The sequence below is a fragment of the Manacus vitellinus genome, unplaced genomic scaffold (assembly GCF_001715985.3).
Source record: "Manacus vitellinus isolate BGI_N305 unplaced genomic scaffold, ASM171598v3 scaffold_72_pilon, whole genome shotgun sequence".
Taxonomy (NCBI): Eukaryota; Metazoa; Chordata; class Aves; order Passeriformes; family Pipridae; genus Manacus; species Manacus vitellinus.
Genome location: NW_021940764.1, coordinates 498,892 through 520,473, shown reverse-complemented (window position 1 = coordinate 520,473; position 21,582 = coordinate 498,892). Strand labels below are relative to the sequence as shown.

General features: G+C 57.6%; 2 protein-coding genes across 2 annotated transcripts in view; both read left to right on the top strand.

Moving 5' to 3' along the window:
* The window catches only part of ZNF385C (zinc finger protein 385C), a 38,543-nt gene that overhangs the window by 14,757 nt on the left and 2,204 nt on the right, over positions 1-21,582 (top strand). Inside the window, exons 2-8 of the mRNA XM_029964448.1 lie at positions 13,240-13,382; positions 16,670-16,780; positions 18,322-18,493; positions 18,945-19,274; positions 20,758-20,945; positions 21,120-21,233; positions 21,516-21,577. Coding sequence (XP_029820308.1) covers positions 13,240-13,382; positions 16,670-16,780; positions 18,322-18,493; positions 18,945-19,274; positions 20,758-20,945; positions 21,120-21,233; positions 21,516-21,577 — 1,120 coding nt within the window. The remainder of the gene's footprint in view (positions 1-13,239; positions 13,383-16,669; positions 16,781-18,321; positions 18,494-18,944; positions 19,275-20,757; positions 20,946-21,119; positions 21,234-21,515; positions 21,578-21,582) is intronic.
* Positions 5,260-9,249, top strand: CUNH17orf113 (chromosome unknown C17orf113 homolog). The gene is made up of 2 exons (XM_025896312.2): positions 5,260-5,948; positions 6,944-9,249. The coding sequence occupies exons 1-2, from the start codon at positions 5,430-5,432 to the stop codon at positions 8,474-8,476; spliced, it is 2,052 nt and encodes a 683-aa protein (XP_025752097.2). The 5' UTR covers positions 5,260-5,429; the 3' UTR covers positions 8,477-9,249.

Sequence of the window (21,582 nt, the reverse complement as noted above, 5' to 3'; positions counted from 1 at the left end):
TCCCTCCCAAGCCCCTTGGTACCTGTGGCAGAGGTGGTTGAAGTCTCTGCTGGAGGAGGCATCACTAAATGCTGATTTTTCAGATCATTACCTGGCAGATAGGGAGAGCTGGGAATTAAAATCCAAAGGCAGTTGGACTCGATGTTTGTGGACAGGGGGAGGAAAAGAGGCTTGATAGAACAAGACCTGCATCCAGTTTTGCTCCTCAGCAGCTGTTTTTGACCTTAGTGGTGTGGGGTGATTCTCCCTGTGGCTCTCGGAGAGCAGGATGCAGTCGAGTTGCCTCCCAAGGACCAGGTGCATGGACTGGAGGGAGCCCAGAGAGGGAGATCACCCTGTCCTTGCTTCTGCTCCTCGACAAAAGGGCTTTGCCCTTCTCAGCTGCTGCTCTGAGGAGCCTCAGCCCAGAGCTGGGGTCGCCTGCGGGGAGAGATGAGCATGACCCCCCCTCCCCAGCCCAGTAATCCTGTTGTGGCCATGTCCAGAGTTTGCAGGGATGTCATTCGAGTTTATTTCAAGGCTTGTTCCCTGCCAGCTGCAGTCACGCAGCTGAAGGTTGTGACAAGGCTGTGCAGGGGAAGGAGGCACGAGGCAGCATCCTGCAAGCTGACGGTGGCTGGGAGATGTGGGGGGTTCCCATGTCAGCAGCTCAGGGGGCTTCTTCTCCAGCAGCACCCATGGCCCACTACCCACCCAGGCTCCTCCACAAGGACCTGAGTGTGCTGGAGCCAGGCCCTCTGTGCCCACAGCAGTGCTGGAAGGGCCCCCTGGCAGAGGAGGAACAGCCCCCCCCAAGCACCCCAAGTTGTGTGGGAGAGCTGGGACACAGCAGGGAAATACTGGTGTCCTCCAGCATGTGCCCCATCCCCTTCCCTGCATGGGAGCACCTTCTCTTTCTCGTGTCCCTCCAGTCTCTGCAGATCCCACAGGAGCTGTCCTTGTCAGATCCGCCCGTCCAGGCACCAGCCCGGGGGCTGCAGGAGTATTTTTAATTTGGCTGAGCTGACACGGTGCCGGGTGCTCTCTCCCACACGAGACAGCGGCTCCTCTCTGCCTCCCCCCTCTGCCACACACGGCAGAGATTGAACTGAGCTGTCACCACCTTCGGGTGCGAGGGATGCGGCCGGGCAGCTCCTGTGAGTCCTCCCTCCCATGCAATCTCCCAGTTCATTTTGGGGGCTGTCACAGCCAGGGTTTTGGGTGCAGAGGGGGAGCAGGGTCCTGCAGGGTGCTGCCCCATCCTCTGTGATGGCTGGGGATGGGGGCTGGTGGAGCCAGGCACCGCGGGGTGGGTGGGCAGGAGAACCGGGGGCTGTGCGGGGATGGGGCTCCCTGGGGTCAGCAGCTTCGGGAACACCAGAACCTCTGCTTCCCTGCGGGAAGAGTGTGCGTCATCCCCCAGAGCCTGACTGGCTTAGAGCAGGAATGGAAACAAAATCTCATAAATATCTTTGGACTCAGGGATTTAAAATCTTTTGGGGTAATATGGCAGCATTTGGTCTCTTCTGTTCAGCTCCTTACAGATGTAATGAGAAACCCTTGGGAAACCCAGCCATGGATGTGGGGCTGGAGTGCTGGCAGGAGTGTCGGGGACTGGCCTGGAGCATCCCAGTGGGAGCAATGTGCTTGGGGTCTGCTCCAGCCACCAGATGGGTGGGACTCCAATGGAAAACGGGGCTCAGATGGAAACTGTGGCTCTTGGCCATGGCCGCCCTCATGTTGTGCAGATGATGGATGTGCTGGTGCAATGGGGCACCTGCCTGCCCAGCTCCCAGGCACAGCACAGCAGGGAAAAATAGCAATGATTCGCTCAGGCCAAGGCGGCTGCTGCTGCACGGGGGTAAACAGGAGTATCTGCACTTCAGTTCCTTTAGGAAGGACATCTGATCTCTGGCAGGGATGCGAGGGCAGGGTGCTCGGCAGGGTCAGGGACATCCTGCAAACACTGCCCAAAACCCATATTAAAGCTGGAGGCTTCCAGCAGAAATGGGCATGCTGGGCAGAAGGGATCAGTGAGTTCAGCCATGCTGCTGGCACAGAGCAGGCAGAGGGTGTTCCCCACTGGAATCCACCCGTCCTGCTGGTGGATCCCAGTGCAGGGGCTTGATGGGGTCCCCATGGGAAGTGGGATTGGCCCCAGCCACTGTTCACTTGGGACTGCTGACCTTTGCAGTCCTGCTCCAATGCTGGGAACCAGGGGATGCAGTAGGCTCCTGCCTAAAAACTCATTTAAAAGGCTCAATCCTCTTTTCTCGAGGCATTAGCACAAGAATAAATTGGGCATGTTTTCACCCTGAGAGCCAGCTTTGGTTTCACTAGCTCCTGCTCTCATTAACCCTGTGCTAAGGTGGCCAGGCAGGAATGTCCCCAGAGCAGGAAGAGCCTCTTGCCCGGGGATATGTGGAGGAGCCTGAAGAGAGGAATTCACCGGAGGCTGCCAGACCCCCCTGCTGTGGAGCCAGCTGGAGCCAGGTACAATGCAGCCCCTAATCCAGGCACATTCCGGTGGGCCACATCCCTCCTCATACCCTGACTCTGCAGGGGGAGTCGGGGTGGGAGCATCCTTCAGCTCCCAGGCACAGGGGCTGTGCTGGGGAACAAGGAGCGGAGTGTTCCTGTCAGGGGTCCTGCAGGACACTGGTGTCCTTTGGGATCGTTTGGGGGAAAGCAAAGGCGGCACAAAACCCTGTTTCTGGAAGAAGCTGAGGGGCTCTAAACCTCACCTGCATTTAGTTCTAAAAGAAAGTTTTTGGGGGATGAGAGCAGCCCCTGTGCTCACTGGGGAGCCCTGAAATGAGGGGGTGGGTTTCAGACCCAGCCCTGCAGCTATGGACCAGGAGCACGGGTAAACAGGAACACGTTGTGCTGTTGGACCTGCATCCTGCCGAATCTCCGTGCCTGGGGGTCGCTCTGCCCGTGCGCGGGGCACTCGCATCCTGGCTCTGCCCAAACCCGGGGACACCGCTCCTGGCTGGACGCAAATGTGGGGATCCCTGGGGGAGTTCCTGGGCGCTCAGCGCCCACCTCTCCTCGCACCTGGGGCAAAAAGGCGTGCCGGCAGGTGAGCCCGCGGCACCGGGCACCGGGCGCAGCTCCGTGCGCTCCCCATCCCCGGGGGGGGCGCTAGAGCCCGCGGCGCGGCTGCTGCCCCGCCTGTCCGCGCGGCCCCAGCCGCCGGCCACCGCCTTCCCGGTGCTGGCCACCGCAGTGGCCACTGCCGGCCGTGGGCTGCCCGGGAGCGACCGCGGAGGCGGCGGCCGTCGCAGCAAAGTGGCTCGCGCGCCGTGCCCCGTGAGCCCGGCGCCCGCCGCAGGCTAGTTCCCGCAGCCGCGGCTCGGGTGCGTGATGCGGAGTGCGGGTGCTTCTTCTGCTGCCATCCTGAAGCACCCTCGCTCGTTTCGTTTTTTCTTTTTTGGCCTGGCGTGCTGCTTGGCTGGTTTGGGTTTGTTTAGGCTGTTTTTTTTTAAAGTAGGTTTTTTTTTTTTAAATAAATTTTTTTCATCTATTTAAAAAAAACAAAATCTGGGGAAGTATTGCAAGGCCCCCTCCCCCGCCGCCCAAAGCTTATGGCGGCCTTATCAAATGTAAAGTATATGTAGGTGGTGCGGGTGAGCGGGGTGGGCACAGCTGGCTGGGCTGGGCGCTGGGGCTGCCCCGCTCACCCGCAGCCGGGGCTGATGCACCGGGCACGGGGCTCGGGGCAGCAGCTTGTCCTCTCACAAGTGAATCCTGATCCTGCCCAAACTTCCCGACCGGGGGAGAAGCAGGCTGGTGTGGGGACTGGAGTGTCACCCCCATCTCGAGCTGCTGCTGCCGAGTCGCCCAGGATGTGCTGCTCTTCCCCGTAGGCAGCAGCAGAGGGGTGCTGGGCTGGTGCCAGGACTGGTTCTGGAGCACCACGGGTCATGCGGGAAGGGGTGCTGCAGTGCTCTGCTCCATCCCAAGTTCCCCCTGACCCCATGCACCCCACACACTAATTGCTGCCTTTTTTCTTTTCTTTCCAAGGCAGCAGTTTTTGCTGGAGTGAGTGCTGGAGGGTGGGCTGTGCTGGATGGGGTGGGAGTGACTGAGGTCAATAACAGGGAGAGAGCAGAGGAATCCACTCCCTGGGGCCGTGCACTATCCCATTGCAGCTGGAGGAACTGGGTGCCCTGCTGGCACTGGGATGGGGTTGCTGTGCCAGGCAGCTGTGGTGCTGGTCACTCCAGGACCACCTGCCAGCATTCCCCATGGGAAGCCCAGCATCTATGGGAGTGGGCACTCACAGCACTGGGAGTTTGGGGTGTTACTCTAATGCCTAATTGTGAGGGTTCCCCCTGCTCCCCAAGGGCTGTGGTAATGGCTTCGGTTTGGGACATTTCTTCTTCAGAAAAAACCCCAAGTTCCTCTTGGGTTTCTCAGCAAGTCACATGGACTGATGGTATTTCCCGGCTTTGCTGCTGCTAAATGTCCATGTTCTTTCCATTTTCCTCTGCATTTTGGTTCTGTCCCTTCCTCACCATGTGCTACGTTCTTGCTCTTCCTCTTCCCATCACCTTTATCAAAGCTCAGTTTGGATTTTCAATCCAGTTCATGGAGGAATGTGAGAATTGGACTGAGTGGGGCTGAAATGTGGGTAAGGGGTTAAGTGAGTGCTTCAACCCTGCAGCTCCTGGTTTGGTTACGTGGGTAACTGCTTTGCAGCCTGGAGCTCAGTAGATATTCGGGAGCCTGAGCTGGAGCAGGTTGAGTGTGTCACCCCCTGGGAGGGATGGTGGGCTGGCCCTGACTGTGCAGAGCACAGCCCTGCTGCCACGGGACCTGCCACGGCTTCAGCAATTCCCCGGGATAGAGACAAGCCAGGCAGGACTGAGAGCACACACGTGTGCTCACATGCACTTGTGTCTGAGCTGTCTCCCAGTCACCCTTGTGCTGCTCCAGAGCCCTGGCACTCACCACCACTGGCAGGTGCTGCTCCTCTGGGGCTGAATGTTCCTGTTTGGGTGTTTCATCCAGCTCTGGGCCTTCCTCACCTTCCCAGCATCAGTGCAGTGGGAAGGGCTGCTCCGGAGGGAAGTGTGTGGGTGTCCCTGTGGCAGTGGGACTGTGTGTGCGTGCACCAGTCCCACCAGTGACACCGAGAGCTGCCGGTGCTGCCGGCACTCAGTGGGATGCCCCCGCATGGTGCTGGGGCTGTCGCATAGCCTGGCCTGCCCTGAGCACCACTGTCACCACCGCTGTCACCACACCACCATGGCCATGCCACCACAGCCCTTCGCTGAGCCCTGGCTGAGGTTTGCAGGGCCCTAATCCCTTTCCCTTGTGTCTCTTTCATCTCCAGTCGGACCAGGAGAGTGGTAATAGACCTTCTTACTAAATTAAATGTGCAGGCTGCTCCTCAAGGCACGGCGCGGTTCAACCGTAGTGTTTGATTTCCCAGCCACAGCAGTATGGTGCCTCCAGGGAAAAAGCCAGCTGGGGAAACTTCCAATTCCAATAAAAAGTGTAAACGCTATTTCAATGAGCACTGGAAGGAAGAATTTACCTGGCTGGAGTTTGACTATGAGAGGAAACTCATGTTTTGCATAGAGTGTCGGCAGGCGCTGGTGAAGAACAAGCACGGTAAAGCGGAGAACGCCTTTACCGTGGGCACGGACAACTTCCAGCGCCACGCGCTGCTGCGGCACGTCACCTCCGGCGCGCACCGCCAGGCGCTGGCCGTGAACCGCGAGCAGCTGGCCTTCGAGACCCGGGTCCACGGCCACCCCGAACTGCGCCCGGTCATCAAGGTGGAGGTGAACCCGGCGAAGGTGGCTGTCCTCACCACCGTCTACTGGATGGCCAAGGAGGAGATCCCGGATGAGAAGTGCTCCTCCCTGCTCAACTTCCAGAAGTTCAACCTGTGCCAGGCGCTGCTGGCCTCGGAGCACAGCGAGTACTACCACCCCGGCAGCGTCAGGGAGATGCAGGTGGGTGTGCGGGGCTGGGGGTCTGTGCCTGTGTGACGGCCAGCAGGGCTGGACAGTGCTGTGCAGCCGCTGCCTTCGGCAGAGCCAGCAGGGTGTCTGTGCCCGCTGGCTACGCGGGAGCTCCCTGAGCCTGCCATGCTGCTTGCAGGATGAAAGCTCCGGAGTTCAATTAGCACACGGGCACTGTGGGTTTTTCCTCTTTTGCCCTAAACTGAGTGCTCAGGAAGATCAAGTAGCCAGAGAGTTTAGAAAGGATTTTCTGAGTTTTACAAATGCTTCGTGCCTGCTAAAATCAAATTAAATTTTTAGTGAGTCTTGGCCATTTGCCAGGCTCTTCAGCTCTCTGCAGAGCCTTATTTTGCTGCAGATAGACTAAACCCACTAATTAGGTTTCCCAGCCTGTGGTGATCCTTACAGCACTCGCACACACACAGGAAGTTTCCCCTCCAAACTGGGGTGTGTGCCTGAAATGGGGGAAAATGAGCAAAGAAGGAAAAGACGCTGTAGAGTTTTGCTGTTGCTCCTGCCCATGCTGGGCCAGTGAAGCACTGATGGAACTGCTGGAGCTGAACTGAGCAGGCAGGTTCCCAGTGTCCTGCCTTGTGACTGGCACAGGCAGCGGCTCGGGAATGGGGTGCTGGGGGCTTGTGTCTTGGTGCTGCTGCTGGTGTTGGGTCCTGCTGTAGCTTGTGGGGCTCTGACCCCCAGCTCAGGGCAGGGCTTTCCAAGCTCTCAGCAGCTTCACGCGGTGCTCAGGCTGCCAGACAGGGATGGGAGGAGGCAGTTTATTATAAGGAAAAGGAAAGTGATTTCCAGCCTGTGTGTGCAGCTTGCGTAAGGGCTTTTCCCTGGCTTGGGCCCTTGTGCTGCTGCAGGAGCCCACGGGTGGGAGCCCGGCCGCTTGCTGTGTGCTGGGGGCTGCGCGTCTCCTGCTGTCTCTGAACCTCATTTGTGTTTCTCTCTCCCTCCCTGTGCCCCTCCTTCAACTGGCTCAGGCAGCCATCGCCAAAGTCCTGCACAACGAGGACAGGCACAGGATCAAAGCCTCACCGTTTGTGGGGCTGGTGGTGGATGAGACAGTGGATGTCCTGGAGCACCGCAGCCTCGCCATGTTCACCACGACTGTCTCCCCCTGCAACGGGCAGACCTCCACTGCCTTCTTGGGCAGCTTCGAGCTGCCTGCCGGGGAGGCCTCCACCGTGGCGGGCAAGGTGGGTGAGGTGATGCGCTCCTTCGGCATCCCCACCATGAAGCTCGCCTGGCTCAGTGCCGACAGCACCTCGCTGGTGGCCGAGCGGCTGAACGGGGTGGGGACCGCGCTAACCTCGCTCTGCCCGCTGCTCACCGAGATGCACTGCCTGTCCCACGGCAGCTCCCTGCTGCCAGCTGAGACCATCGGCACCACTGAGTACCTCCAGAAGTACGAGACCACTGTGGATGCTGTGTACAGGCTCTACTCCAGCTTCCGGGGGGGAAGCGATGGCCTGCGGGAGCTGCGGAGTGTCCTGGACCTTTGTGAGATAGACCTCGGGAGCCCCAAAGCCATCCACTGGACTTCTATCTTCCCAGCTGTGGAAGCCATTGACTCCTCGTGGCCCACACTGGTGCTGCTGCTGGAGAGCGAGGCAGAGCACTCGCCTGTGGCCCGTGGCCTCTGCGAAGAGCTCAAGAAGTTCCAGTTTGTGGCCTTCACCAAGATCCTCCTGGACGTCCTCCCCATCTTCCAGAAGCTCAGTCGCTTCTTCCAGATCGAGGACTTTGACCTTTCCATCCTGAAGCCCATCGTCTCGGCCACGGCCGCCACGCTGCAGGCCCAGCAGAGCACCAGTGGCCAGAACCTCCAGGAGTTCCTCAGCGAGATGAACGAGCACCCGCGGGACGGCCAGGAGGGTGAGAGCCGCCTCTACTACAAGGGTATCGAGCTGGCCAACTGCTCCCAGGTGCACCTGAAGCACTTTGAGCACTTGAAGGAGACCTACCTGGAGAGTGTGCGGGGCAACCTGCTAGACAGGTTCCCCACCAGCGTTCTGGAGGCCATCAGCTCCTTCTCAGCCATTTTCAACCCCAAGTGCTATCCCCAGTCTCTGGAGGACATTGGCAGCTATGGAGTCAGCGAGCTGAATTTCCTGCTGCAGGCGTACTCGCGGGTGGTGGTGAGTGAGAGGGCCCTGAGCGACTTTCCCCTCTTCAAGCGCATCGTCTTCAGCCTCAGCCAGCTCTCCTTCAAGGACCTCTGTGTCAAGCTGGTCTACAGCAGCTCTGAGATGCACGAGCTCTTCCCAGACTTCGCTGTCCTGGCAGCCATCGCCCTGGCCTTGCCCTTGGGCTCGGTCCTCGCCGAGAAGATCAGCCGGGGCCGGGAGCTGCTGAAGCGCAGCCGGCACAGCCGGACGAAGGACGAGGGGCTCTCTGACCTCATGAAGATCGCCATCGACGGGCCGGCCATCAGTGAGTTTGACTTTGCATTGGCCATCGAGTACTACGAAAGCATGAGGGAGTCTGGGTTCATCATGACACAGGTGAAGTGAGCATGGCCAGTGAGGGTTGAGCCCTCGGGCAGGAGCCGGGGCCTGCAGGCAGTGCCCAGCACCAGCTCAATGCTGCCTTTCCACGTCGCTGGTCACTGTGGGGCTGGGTGGCCGCGGTGGATGGTGACCTGCTCCGTGCTGGGAAGAGGAAACAGGATCCTTCACAAAGCCATGCTGGTCCTATGACCACCCCTCCCTCATCCACCAAGCATCTGGCTGAATTGCCCAGAATTCAAAAGCCTGGGGCCACCTAAGGTCCCAAATTGCAGTGATTTTTCTCCAAGGGTTTGTCATTATTTTGTTTTAGGGATAGGAAGGCAAATCTTCTCTTGAGCTCAAATGTCATGTTGCCTTTGCACAAAGATACCCAGCAGCTTCTGCTTAATACTCTGCAAAAATAATAGATTTCTGTTGTTCTGGAGCCTCGAGAGCGAATGCAGAAAAGGCAGAACATCCTCCCAGCCTGGAGTCGACCCCGACATGCCTGGCGGTGTCGTGTTGGTGTTCCTTGTGCACAGCACAGAGTATTTTTAGCAGTGGCATCAAGTCATGATCATTTCAAGAGCAAGAGATTTAGGGAATGATATTGTAATGGCCAAGGAAGTATAACTTTAAATGCGTCATTGTGTACATATGTGTATGTGTGTATATATATAAATATATATATATAAATATATGTATTAAAAAGGTCTAACTTAATTTTCCTAGTGCTTAAAGTTTAAAGATATATAAAGGGACTTTTTTTGCAAGGACAGAATAAATTCTGATCGGCGTCCAGAAATAATCAGTAGTGTATTTCTGGTCTTTCCAAAACGTCCACATGTCCCAGCTTTCCCTTTGCACCCTGAGCTCTCGGCAACCTGCTGCCCAAGAGAAAGTCCTTCAACACCTGCTTTTGAGACCATCCAGAGGTGTTCAGCTTGTATTCCTCCTCTGAAGTGTTACTCTCTTTATCCTGAGGTGAGCAGAGCTGTTGGTGCCCGTGGTGGGCAGGGGCTTGGGCACCTCTGCCCTCGGGTCTGGGGGTGCTGGCGCGGTGGCTGAGTGGGGCTGGGGTGCTGCGTGGTGTGTTCCAGCATGACAGGGCTCTGCTGGTTTTGACTTGGAAGGCTGTTTCCTTCAGATCTGACTGATTCTAATCAGCAGTAAACCCAATGCAGCAGCCCGAAGCATCACCTCAGTTGAATCCTGAGGGCCGAGTTCTCTGCTGGGGTTGTCAAAAGCTGCCCCACCTGCTCCCCCATGGTCTGGTTGCTCTGGGAGTCCAGTGTGTTGCAATCTGTTTGTTACTGGTCTGGATCCCAGAGGTGCCTGGGCTGCACTGGTGCTGCTGTTGTGGTCCAGTGTTGTGACTGGGTGTTTCTCCTCAATCCCTCAGCCTTTGGCATTGAGGAGCACACGTGTCTCCCAGGAAGCCTCCTGGAAAGAGCTGGAGTGAGTTCAGCCCATGCTTGGTCAGAGGCAAAGTTTTAAAGCCCTGTGTAAGGATTTGGAGACACCACCGAAATGTGCTGAGAACACCTCCCTAGCGGGAGGGAGCCAGGCTGCCTCTGTGTGAATAAACAGCTCCGTCTCCATCTGGCCTGGGCAGACTCTGCACCAGATGCTCTCTGAGGCAGCAGCGTCTGCGGAGATGGGTCCTTGGCAGACTCGTGTTTGTATGAGAACCTGCAGCGTTGGCCCTGCTGCCTTCAGAGGCAGCTCTGGGAGGTTCACACGCATGGGGTGTGAGAGCACAACAGTTGCTCTGCTCTGCCTTGCAGGGACCAGGAGAAAACCTGCTGCAGGTGTGTGTTCAGTGGCTGCGTGGAGTGAAGGGTTGGGGAACAGGCTGGGGACTGTGTCCATGCATGGTCTTGGGGGCTTGGTTAAGTGTAAGGCTAAAATACACCTTTAAATACCAAGAGACCCCTCTGAGAGTCACTTGTCTGCACGACAGGAACCGGGCTGAGCTCCAGACAGAGGATGTGCAGGATCTGATGGCTCTGGCTGAGCCCCGGGCAGAGGATGTGCAGCACCATAGCAGTGATGTTGTGGGCTTTGGCATCTCTTGGTCAGACCTAGATGCTACCTGTGGAACTGGGGGGGACACAGAGACCCTCTCCACAGGCTGCAGCAGGTGTTTGTGCTGGGAACACGGGGTTCCCACACTCCCCTCCTTGCATCAGCCCCATGGAATGCTCCACAGGGCCTGGAGCACATCCCATCCTGGCAGGATCTGTGGTGCTGAAGCAGTAGCATTTGTTGTGGCTGTGGGGGCTCCTCTGCCAAAACAGAGGGAGACACAGAGCTGGTGCTGTGGCAGAGGACACCCCACTCCGGAGCTGCAGACTGAGCGTCTGGGGATGCCATTCACCAGCACAGCCCAGCCCACCACTGGCCGTGCTCGTCACCTTGGGTAAGGTCGTGTCATTCTATACAGACCTGGGGCCCTGCCACTCTCCTCAAAGCAAATCCCTGTAATTGAGTGTCTAATTAATACCTAAAAATACCGCCCTCAGCTGCTGCCGGAATCTGCCCTGCAGCAAAGGTAAGGCAGGACCGGCAGTGCCACGGCCCTGTAACCTTGGGAAGGTGCCCCAGTGGAGTGCTGTGGCATTCTGGGCAGCTTTGATGGCACTGGGGTGGCTTCAGCCCTTTTCCTGCTCCCGAGGGTCTTGTCTGCTTCAGGGGCAAAGCTGGGGGGAAAGGTCCTGACCCTCCAAGGGGTTTCACTGGGATTTCTGGGCTCTCTCCAACCACCTGGTTTATCCCAGCCCAGAAATATGTTTAATCCACAAATCTGAGCTCAAGGATGTGCCAAAGGGGTTGGTGTATCTTGTCTGTACTGTTGTGGGCAGCAGCTGCTGCGGATGGTGGCTGTCCCTGGGACCCTGTGTCCCCTCAGCATCCCCCCTGTGCCTGCCCAGTGCAGGAGCTACTCCCCAGGGAGTGAACCCCTTTATGTGGTTACTGATGTTGGGGGAGGAGACAGTTGCCTGCCCTCTTGTTCTTCCCAGATATATATATTTACATGTACATATATTTTATGTTTTTAAGGCCAGTGCAGTCAGTGCAAACCACACTGACAGTGGTGATCAGCATCCCTCGTGATCCAGCCCCAAATGCCTTCACTGCTGCTCTCTCATGGGGCTGCTTGTGCTGGGGGGTCCTCAGGCAGCTCCCACGGCGCCGGCTGGGCTGTCTCAGATGATTTGATGCAGAAACACTGTTTCACGCCTCAGAAGGTTAATTATGCACTGCTCACCCAGTCCTGCTCGCTGCTGCTCCCTCCTCATTGCTGCTGCTGCTGCTGTAATGTTATTTATTTATTTTTAAGCAGTTTCGCAGATTTCCCTTCTGGGCGACTCTGGAATTAACTCGATCAGTGCACGCCTGATGAAGCAAACTGTAATTCCTCCCCGGAGTCAGGCCTGGCTCGGGGATGGCTCCGGCGCCGTGGCAGAGCCGCCGCGTGCGCTCGCCCAGAAAGAGGTCGTTGGTGCCCGTGGGGCCGGCGGCGAGCGCTCGCTGCTCAGATCCAGGGGATCTCTCGAACTTTGATTTCCAGGTTCATGTCTCGGCTCCTGCACCAGCTGGGATTGGCGCAGGGTGGGTGCAGAGCAGAGTAAGGAGCAGCACCAGCCTGAGGTCCTTGTCCTGCACAACCAGTGTAGGGTGGAAGGGGCTGGAGGAGGGCTCAGGCTCAGCGCTCTCACAAAGAGGTGCTGGTGGTGACGGCTCCCAGTCAGTGTTCCTGCTGTGGGAGCAGCAGATCCCCCCAACACCCTCCCACAAGGGCTGTTCTCTGCTCTGCTGGGGTGGTGGGTGTTCTCTGCTCTGCTGGGGTGGTGGGATGGGGTCACGCTGTGCTGTGGCAGGGGCTCCACAATGCCTTTGAGATGAAGAAGAATGCAAAAATCAAAAAAAAACAAGAGATGTTGGCCTTGTCCTTGCTGCAGGTGGAGGAACAGGGCTGTGAGTGGGCTGGAGGAGGCATGAAGCCGTGTGGGATGTGAATGGGCTCTTCTGGCTCAGCATTCTGAAACCGTTTCTGATTTATTGTGTTTGATTAATTCTTTATTTTAGCTTTCCCCCCTCCTCCCTCTCAGAGCTGGGCAGGGACCCTCTCTGCCACTCAGAGGATGCTTTGCTGTGCTCATCATCTGTGATGAGCCTGACTGAGAATCTGGAATGGGGAGCAGGCTGGAGACAGATCCCTCTGCTTGGCCTTCCTTCCCTCCCTCCCTCCCTCCCTCCTTCCCTCCATCCCACGGGTGTTTTCTTTTTAGACAGAACATTATTAATAACCCCAGGCTATTTTTAAGTCGCACGCCGGAGCGCGTGGTTCGTTTGCGGGTGACAGGGAGCGGCGGCTGTAGCGTAGGAGCAGCTCAGCCTCTGCCCCTGGTCCTTCATCCACTGCTGGCAGCCAAAACCTCACTGGCCCCGGTGAGGAACCCCCATGGTGCTGTTGTGGGGGAGCCCAAGGAAGGGGCTGCTTCCCTGGGGGAGGTTTTGACACCTTTTGGAGGGTTCAGAGCGAGCTCCTGAGCATGTCCATGCTCTGACGTGGAGGCAGCTGCATTGAGCTTCAAACTGGGCTGCTGGTTTTGAGCCTGAAAGACAAAGGGGTGCCCAGGGCCACCCTGGGCTGTGACCTTTCACTGAGGAGGGTCCATCCACAGCAGATGTCCCCGCGTGCCGTGTCTCAGGTGCCTGGTCTCCCCGCTGCGAGCAGGGACCACCAGTGCTAATGCTGCTCTTTCCCTTTGCCTGCACAGGTCCCTCCGGACACAGCAGCCCCCTCTTAGCATCATTGCCCATCCCTGGACGGCCCCTTCACCCCCCCTTGGACATCAAGCACTTTCTGACCTTCAGGCTCAACGGGACATCACCGCTCAACCTGTTCCCCAACTTCAACACGGTGAGTCCCTGGAGGTGGGTGGGCATTGGCTGTTGGACCCCTCTTCCCCTGCAGCAGTCCCTCCTTTACATGGCACTGGTCCTTGAACCGCACCAGGTAGTTTCTGGTTTAATTCCCAGGATCTTTGGCTGCTGGACACCAGTTCAACACGCCTGCCCTGCCCTTAGCTCAGAGCGATTCCTGCCCAGCCAGTGCCTGTCGGTACCAGAATTAAAAACGTGGTTCATTTTAACCAAGATCAATTGGATTTTGCCCCTGGAATCAATAGTAATAAAGTAGCTCTGGAGAGCAGTTCATTAGCTGAAAAATAAATAAGGAAAAGGAAAGAAAGAGAGAGAAGGTGTTACAGATATGAGGATTGTGGCTGGTGCTGTGGGTGTTGGGGAGTCGAGGTGATAGGGGGACTGCTCCCACCCCAATGTTCTATTAGACAGCTAAACCAACAGTGTGTCGGGTGTGCTGTGGTGTTTTCCCCATGCCATGCTGCTTCCCCAGGCTGGTCCCAGCCCTGTGGGGGTCTCTGTCCCCCTGAGTGCTCTCCAGCATTGCTGTGGGGCAGATTCTGCTTCAGGAAGGGCAGTGGGCCCCAGGGCTGCTCCCCCTCTCCCCTGCTGAGGCAGGGCTGGCGTTTCAGGGTTCAGAAAATCCCCGTGGTTTTCGCTCGTGATCCTGGAAACGGGACTTTCCTGAGCCCCCTCCGTGCTTGCCAGCCTTTTGTGAGTGGCATTGAGCTTAAACCTGCTCGGAAGGTGCAAATTATCGCTGAGATCTTCAAAGGCGGCGCAGGAATTAAGCACAGGATTCCTGTTGCTGTTGAATGGGATTCAGGCGTCTGAGTCCCTTAAGCTCTTTTGAAGCCCCAGCCCAGCCTCTCCCTGGCTAATGAGCAGGAACACAAACACAGGACAGGAGGGGTTTTGATGCCACTACGGTTCCTGCTCTTTGTCTGGGCTCTTTTTTTAGTTGCTGGAATCAGGAGTGAACTTGACCCAGCGCCTGTTGTTCACTCCCCTCGGCTCCCGCCTGCCGCTGCCTCAGCGCGTGTTCGCCCCGGTTTGGTGCTTTAAAAGAATCAGTAGTTTGGAATATGAATCTGGTACTTGCTGGAGCCACACAGTGTCACACGGCTGCTGTGCTCCGTGGGGGCTCCTGCCGTGGAGGATGGGTCAGACATGGATGGAGATGCCAGGGGAGGCTGTCATGGCTGTTCAGGCACCTGGAGTGAAGCGCTCCGAGCTCAGACCTGAGCCTGGCGTGTGCTGTTGGCCGAGCAGTGCCAGGGCTGATGATCTGGAACGCTTTGCACTTGGAGCAGGTCACGGGGCTCCCATGAACCCAGCAGATGTTTTACTCTGAAGCGAGCAAAACCCTTCCAAGCTGCCTGCTGCCACTCAGAGCAACAACCAGGAATAAAAAACCCTAACACAGCACAGGAGGCACGTTCCGTGCTCCAAAGGCCCTTCCCTGCTCTTGGGATGTTGCAAATCCCCAGGACCTAGCAGCGCCTCGTAAAAGTCCGTCAGGAGACACGATCTGAACGGATGCTGCATCCCTGTGAATTCCCAATCCTGACCTCAGGGGCCACAGGGAGCTCAACACAGGGATCGCTATTTATATCGACAGGAACATCCAGGGATAAATAAAGTAATGTGAGTCAATACAAACTGACTATAAAGCTGGGATCTTTATTCCCCAAGAGTGTGGTGCCCAAAGCCAACCTCTGTTGCTGGCTCCGTTCTGCTGGAAACCACTGGGAAGCTCCTCAGCCTCCGGCTGTGGGTGCTGGTACGTATGGCAGTGGCACGGCCCCCACTGGCCCCATGGGAGCTGTGGGGGTTTTTCTGTATCCGAGGTAGCTGTGAGGGTGTGGTTGAGTCCAGGACAGTCTCTGGCTGCATTTGTGTTCTCATGCCAGCATCTTTCCTCTGCATCCTCCTTTGATCCCTGCCCTGCTCCTGCTGCGGTGCTTGGGGTGTGGATGAGCCCATGGGAGCCAGTGGTGCTCCGTGGGAGCCAGTGGTGATTGGTGGGAGCTGGTGGTGCTCGGTGGGAGCAACCAGTTGGAACCTGGTAGCTGACATTGCTGGGAAGGTTGGAGCCATTTTTCTTTTTCTGAAAGAAGAGGTGGGTGTTTCTCTGGAAAGCAAGCGCCAGCCCCACAGCCTGTCAGCGTGGGGCTGCTGCCAGCAGCACGTTGCAATGTTTGTCGTCAGGCATGGAGCAGCATCTTGGCCATCTGTAGCTTCCTCCGGGTCTCTGCCGAACCCCAAATGCCTCTTCATTTATATGCCAGATAAGTGAGTAAAATTTCATAGCAAACAGGCACTTCATTAATCACCTGCTTTTACCATTCTGCTCACTCCTGGAAAGGAATTTGGGGTCTTGATAATGGCGCTGTTGTCCAGGCATGTGCCTCGAAGACTGATGCACCTGTCTCGGCAGCGAAATAGCTTTGCAGAGAAATACGATCGCTGAAAACCCCGGGCTCTCCTGACAGCAGGACTCAGATAAGATAATCTCCCTGTGCCACAGGGTAGGGAACAATAGTTGCATTATAGATTAGAGCCACGCTCAGACAAAGAGGTTATTCTTATGTTTTCTCCCTTAATAAATGCATTTTGTTTAAAACAATTATGGCTTTTGGAACCACTTTGGTGCCTGGGCTGCAGAATGAGGCTGAGCCCTGGGGTGAGACAGAAGGGCCAGGGGCTGGCAGTGGCCACATGCTCAGCCCCACTGTGGCCCCAGGCAGGCTGGACGATGGACAGTGCTCCTGGCAGGTCGCTGAAGCAGGTCTGTGTGTACCCAGCCCAGTGAGTGAGTTGTCATCATTGGTTCTGAGCAGGTGCAGTGCCCCAGAGCAGTGGGGCAGCCCAGAGGGGCTTTCACGGGCACTGTGCCTCGGGCAAGCTGTGTCCATGGCTGTGGGCTCTGGTGTCAAACAGTAATTTGCCATCTGTGACACCAGTGTCTGAGGTGGGGAGGGACAGGGACAGACAGTGGGGACACACTGGGACAGACAGGGTCTCATCACCTCTGCCAGACCACAGCTGATGTTCAGACCCTGCGAGATTGGTGGATGTAAGGATGGTTTAAGCAGGACAGGAGCCGGTGTTGATGCACTGCCTCAGCAGCCACAGCCCCTCGCTCCCAGTGTGAGCTCTGTGGTGTTGGCAGCGGCTCCTTGGGAGCGTGGCAGGCGTGGGGGTCACCGGGTCGTGGTGCCACGCCAGGGCGGCCATCAGGATGTGGCACCAAGCCACCCTCTGCCCTCCCTCCCCTTCCAGATGGACCCGGTGCAGAAGGCAGTGATCAGCCACACCTTTGGCGTGCCGGCCCCACTCAAGAAGAAGCAGTTCATATCCTGCAACATCTGCCACCTACGCTTCAACTCTGCGGTAAGCGGGGCCAGAGGTGGGGCTGGGGTGAGTGGGGCACATGGGGCCAGCACTGGAGCAGAGGCATCCCAAGATGATGGGCCATACTACTCATCCACCAAAGCTACCAGTGCTTGGTGTCAGGCAGCATGGAGGCTGTGGGGGCTGTGGGAGCTGCTCTTGCCTCCCCGAGCCCTGCGCCCTGGCCAGTCTCTGCCACCCGTGGAGGAGCTGTCCCAGCCTGGCCATGCTGCATCTGCAGCACCCGAGGCTGGTGCTGCTCTGCTACTGAAACTCAGCAGTTCTGGGCTTCATGATTCCTCTCCGCAGCCAGGGGGCTTGGGGAAAAGCATTGCTTCCCTGTTCCGGGCTTCATCCCAGCTGGTAGTGCTGTGCCAGGAGAGTTGGTCCCACCACATGCTCCCAGTGCTCCCGTGAGCACCCCATGTCCCTGTCCCCGCTCTGCCTGTCCCTGCCCGTGTCCCCCCAGGTTCCCCTGCGGGAGCGTTGCTGGCACAGACCCTCACAGCCCGCGGGTGTTCCGGCGCGGCGGCGGTGACCTACTTCAGCTGCACCCAGTCCCGTTCCAGCCCTGATATCCAGGGGGAGTTTATTGTCTTTGCTAATGAGGCACCACGCTCCGACGGGCCCTTTGCTTTCCCACGTACTGGCCGTCGGCCCTGACCACTGTTCCCAGCCCTTGGAAAGCCACGGGGGGAGGGAAGGGGAGGGATGGGATGCTTCCCCCTGCCAAGCCCTGGAAGCCTCAGCTGGCCCCCCGGATCATTGTGCAAATTAATCTGTGCTGCTCAGGGGTACAGTGTCTAATTCATACTGGGGTTCCTTTCCATAAATTGCCGAGCTGGAGTTGTTTTGGGGGACAATACGGCATTGTCCCCACTGGGAGGACACCAGTGCTTGGAGGATTTTCTTTTGTGGCTGTTTTTATCAGTTCAGTGCAGACATGAACCCGTCAGAGTCGCACTTCATTATCTATCCAGTGTTTGCTGGGAGAGAGGAGCCGGGGGACGTGAACCGTGTGTTGGACAACCCTTAGGATACAGTGGGAGACATGTCGTCCCCACTGATGAACCTCTTTATTTCATTTTTACAGCAACAATTCATTCTACATTTCTGGAGTCATAAATTTTGCCTGAAAGCTGCTTTTAGGAGCGTCTTGATGCATTTAATCAGAGCAGGGTCCTTATCTCAGCCGTGCAACATGGTGATGTCTTAGAGAGTGACACCTCGGCCCCAATATGTCGCTGTCAGAGCAGGCTGGGGAGAGGAGGGATGTGGCTCTGTGTTACACCCCATTGCCAACACCTCCTCTGTGTTACACCCCATTGCCAACACCCCCTCTGTATTACACCCCCCTGCTCCCAACAGCCCCTCTGTGGTCGTCGTGGCCCTGGGGGTGGATGTCACCAGAGGATGTGGCTGTACTGGAAATGTGCCTGAGCAGCCACATCCCAGGGCTGGCCTCGTAACGTGCCCTCTCTGTGCCCATCCTTCTGTCTGGCGGCTGCACCAACATGGTCATCCCTGTCTTTTGCCCCTAGAACCAGGCAGAAGCCCACTACAAGGGGCACAAGCACGCGCGGAGGCTGAAGGCCATCGAGGCCATGAAGAACAAGCAGAAGGTGGCGGGGGCTGCAGCGGGGACCCCCAGCCAGGACAGTGCAGCCGACCTGTCCCCCATCCCCGAGGGCAGTGGGGAGCCCGGCAGCACAGGTACAGGTACAGGAAGGGGGGGACGGGGCTGGGGAGGCTGCAATCAGCACGGCAGAGATGCCACTGCCAGCGTTCATAAATGAGCTTCTGTGCTCTGCCCGTGTGACAGGCTGAGCACGGGAACCTGAGCAGTGTCCTGGGGGGAGCCTGGCCCTGGGCATCCCTGCGGCTGTGGGGGGATGGCCAGTGTTTTCCCTGTGGTTTGGTGTCTCCGGGAGGTGTTTTGTATGGATGTGGGAGAGGAAGTGATCTCTGCCTCACACATCCCAGGGCTCTGCCACATGCAGGGACAGCCCTGGTGGGAGCATGGACACATGCAGACAGTGCCCGAGATGGTCTCGGGGAGAATGGCAGGTGCTCCCTGAAATCCAGAAAACCTGTTCAGGCACAGAGAACTTTCTGCCCATTTCTTTCTCTTTCCCGTTTCCCCCTTTCCTTCCCTACCCTGCAGCTGATGCCAGCAGCCCACAGGAGCCAGAGGGTGAGGGCAGCAGCCTGGGGCTGGCGCCTAGCACCGAGGAATCACCCACGGATCTGCCAGGCAGCATCGCCCCGCTGGGCTCCCCACCGGCCTCTGAGCTCTCAGAGGGCACCTCTGATGCCACCAGCGTGGCCTCCTCATCCGCCCAGGCAGCCGAGGCACAGGCTGCTGAGTCGGGTGGCAGCGTCAGCTCAGCCCCTGAGAGCGAGAAGGAGGGGAAGAAGAGCAAACAGCACCTGTACTGTCCCACCTGCAAAGTGACTGTCAACTCCCTGTCCCAGCTGGAGGCTCACAACACCGGTAAGGGCATCACTGCAGGGACAGGGGGATGGGCTGCTCCATTGTTGGGGTTTCAAGCAAAATCATGCCCCATCACCAAATGCCTCATGGGGAAGCAGCGAGCTTTAATGAGTGTTGCTGTAATTAAAAAGGGTTCGTTAAGGTGGCCTTCACAGATAAGCTGTGGGGCTTTACCTGGGCTGCAGCTTCTGTGGTGAATTTTCTCAAGGTCGAATGCTCTTATTGTTCGTGTCTCCATTAAGGACATTTCCAGCTACATTTAATCAAGTGATTGAGGCAACTTTGTATTTCATTTGACTTGAAGCTGATAGCCAGGGCCTCTTGCAGACCCAGGATAATCCTTCCCAAAGCAGCTTGGTGGTCTGGGCTCATCATTCTGTAGAGGAGTGCCTTGGGAATCCAACAAGCTTTGGAGCCCCACAGCCAGTGAAGGCTCCTGGGCTGTACAGGGCAGCCCCTCAGGGAGGTCACAGGTGGGGGGTGCTGAGGGTCCCCCTGAAACCTGAGGGTGGCCAGACACCCACCCCTGGGATGGTGGTAGGTGTGGCAGCCACAGTACAGGGGCACCCAGCAGGATCTGTGGGCCCTGCAGTGTCAGATCCTGACTCGTCCCTTTCTCTGGAGGATGCTAAAACGGAATGAGCATCTCAGTTATAAATGGAAGGTCCTTCTCTCCCCCAGTTCAGAAAGAACTGGGAACCAGTTCTCCCATCCCAGCTGCCCACTGGGGTGGCAGCAGCCGCCGTGTGCAGGGTTGGCTCAGGACACCGCTGCGGCTTAGCTGCAGACATGTCCTTTTGCTTTTGTCAGCTCCAGTTACGAATTTAGGAGCTGATTTGGGGAAAAAGAACAAACAAACAAACGTTTGCAGGCTGGCGCTGCTCTGCGGCCGTCACACGGCTCCTTGCTTCACGCCTTAAAAAATAGAATGAATTAGCAGGGGCTTAAATTACTTGCCCCCCACGCGCCCCCGCCGTCCTGGCGCTGGCAGGGGTAGGACGGAGAGCCCTGTCCCCAGGTGTGCAGGGATTTCGGGTTCCTCCTTCCCCGCCTGCTGTGACCCAGCTGAGCTATTCCTGGCTCCGCACGGCTCTGCTCTGACCTTGGGCACGGCTCAGATGCTGCAGCACGGCGGGCGACGAGTGCCCGGCCCCGCAGACTGTGCTAACGCCCGGGGACAGGCGACAGGCTCCAGCACACACTCAAAATAGCAGCTTCTGTGAAGGTCTGGCACATGTGGGGGGGGGTCTCTGGGAAGCTGAGCATCTCTGGTCTGCCTGTGACATGAGGCTTGGCAGGGTTTGGGAATGGGCTGCACAGTGCCGGCAAGAGTCCGGGCTCCCAGGCAGCTCCCTGTCCCCCTCTGCCTGCAAGTGCTGCCAGGCACAGGCTGGTGTGGGTTTCCTGGTGCTGTTGGAGGGCACCGTCCCTGCTGCCACGGCACAGGGCTGGGCTGGGTTTGCTGAGTGTCCCCTCTCACCAGGCGCCAAGCACAAGTCGATGCTGGAAGGTCACGGCACCCAGCTGCGGCGAGGCCGGGGCAAGCTGCTCTCCCGGGCAGGGCACAAGTCCAAGCGGATCGGGAACAAGGGCAGCATCAACATCCAGAACAAGGCGTTTCACTGCCAAGTGTGTGAGATCTACGTGAACTCGGAGACTCAGCTCAAGCAGGTGATGATGCCCTGGGAGTGCAGGGGGACAGGGTCTGGGTGGGCAGGGGCTTGGGGCAGGTACCTGATGGTCCCTGAAGGGTGAGGAGCATCTCCCGCAGACCCAAACTGCACAGTGCCGTGGGTCTCCCCTCACTGTCCTGGCTCCCAGTGATCCAATTGTTTTCCTCCCCAGCACATGAGCAGCCGGCGACACAAAGACAGGCTGGCGGGGAAGCCGCCCAAGCCTAAGTACAGCCCCTACAACAAGCTGCAGAAGAACGCTGCCCTCGCAGTGAGTATTCTCAAGGTACCTGTCTCCCTGCAAAGCACCCTCGCTCGCCATCAGCCATCCCTGCAGTGAGTCACAGGAGCTGCTTCTCTTAAATCTCAGTTCACATCACCACACCTCAGCTGCTCCCTTCACAGAAGGTGGGCTGTGGTGGGGGGGGTGGATTCAAGTCTTTATTCCTGGGAAGGCCAGAATAGGGATAACTTGGGAGTGCTTTGGCAGCAGCATTCACAATGGCAGCACTTGTGATTCCTCCACCTGTTCCACGATCTCATGGAGTCTCCTCCTCCCTCCCTGCAGTCCAAGCTGGCTTTGCAGAAGCACCTCACCAAAACCCTGGCGACCCGCTTCCTGCCGAGCCCGCTCA

Excerpts from the sequence above, each read along its gene's own strand:
- CUNH17orf113 (XM_025896312.2), top strand. The coding sequence starts at position 5,430 with ATGGTGCCTCCAGGGAAAAAGCCAGCTGGGGAAACTTCCAATTCCAAT. Across the intron at positions 5,949-6,943 it reads GCAGCGTCAGGGAGATGCAG|GCAGCCATCGCCAAAGTCCT; the intron begins GTGGGTGTGCGG and ends CAACTGGCTCAG.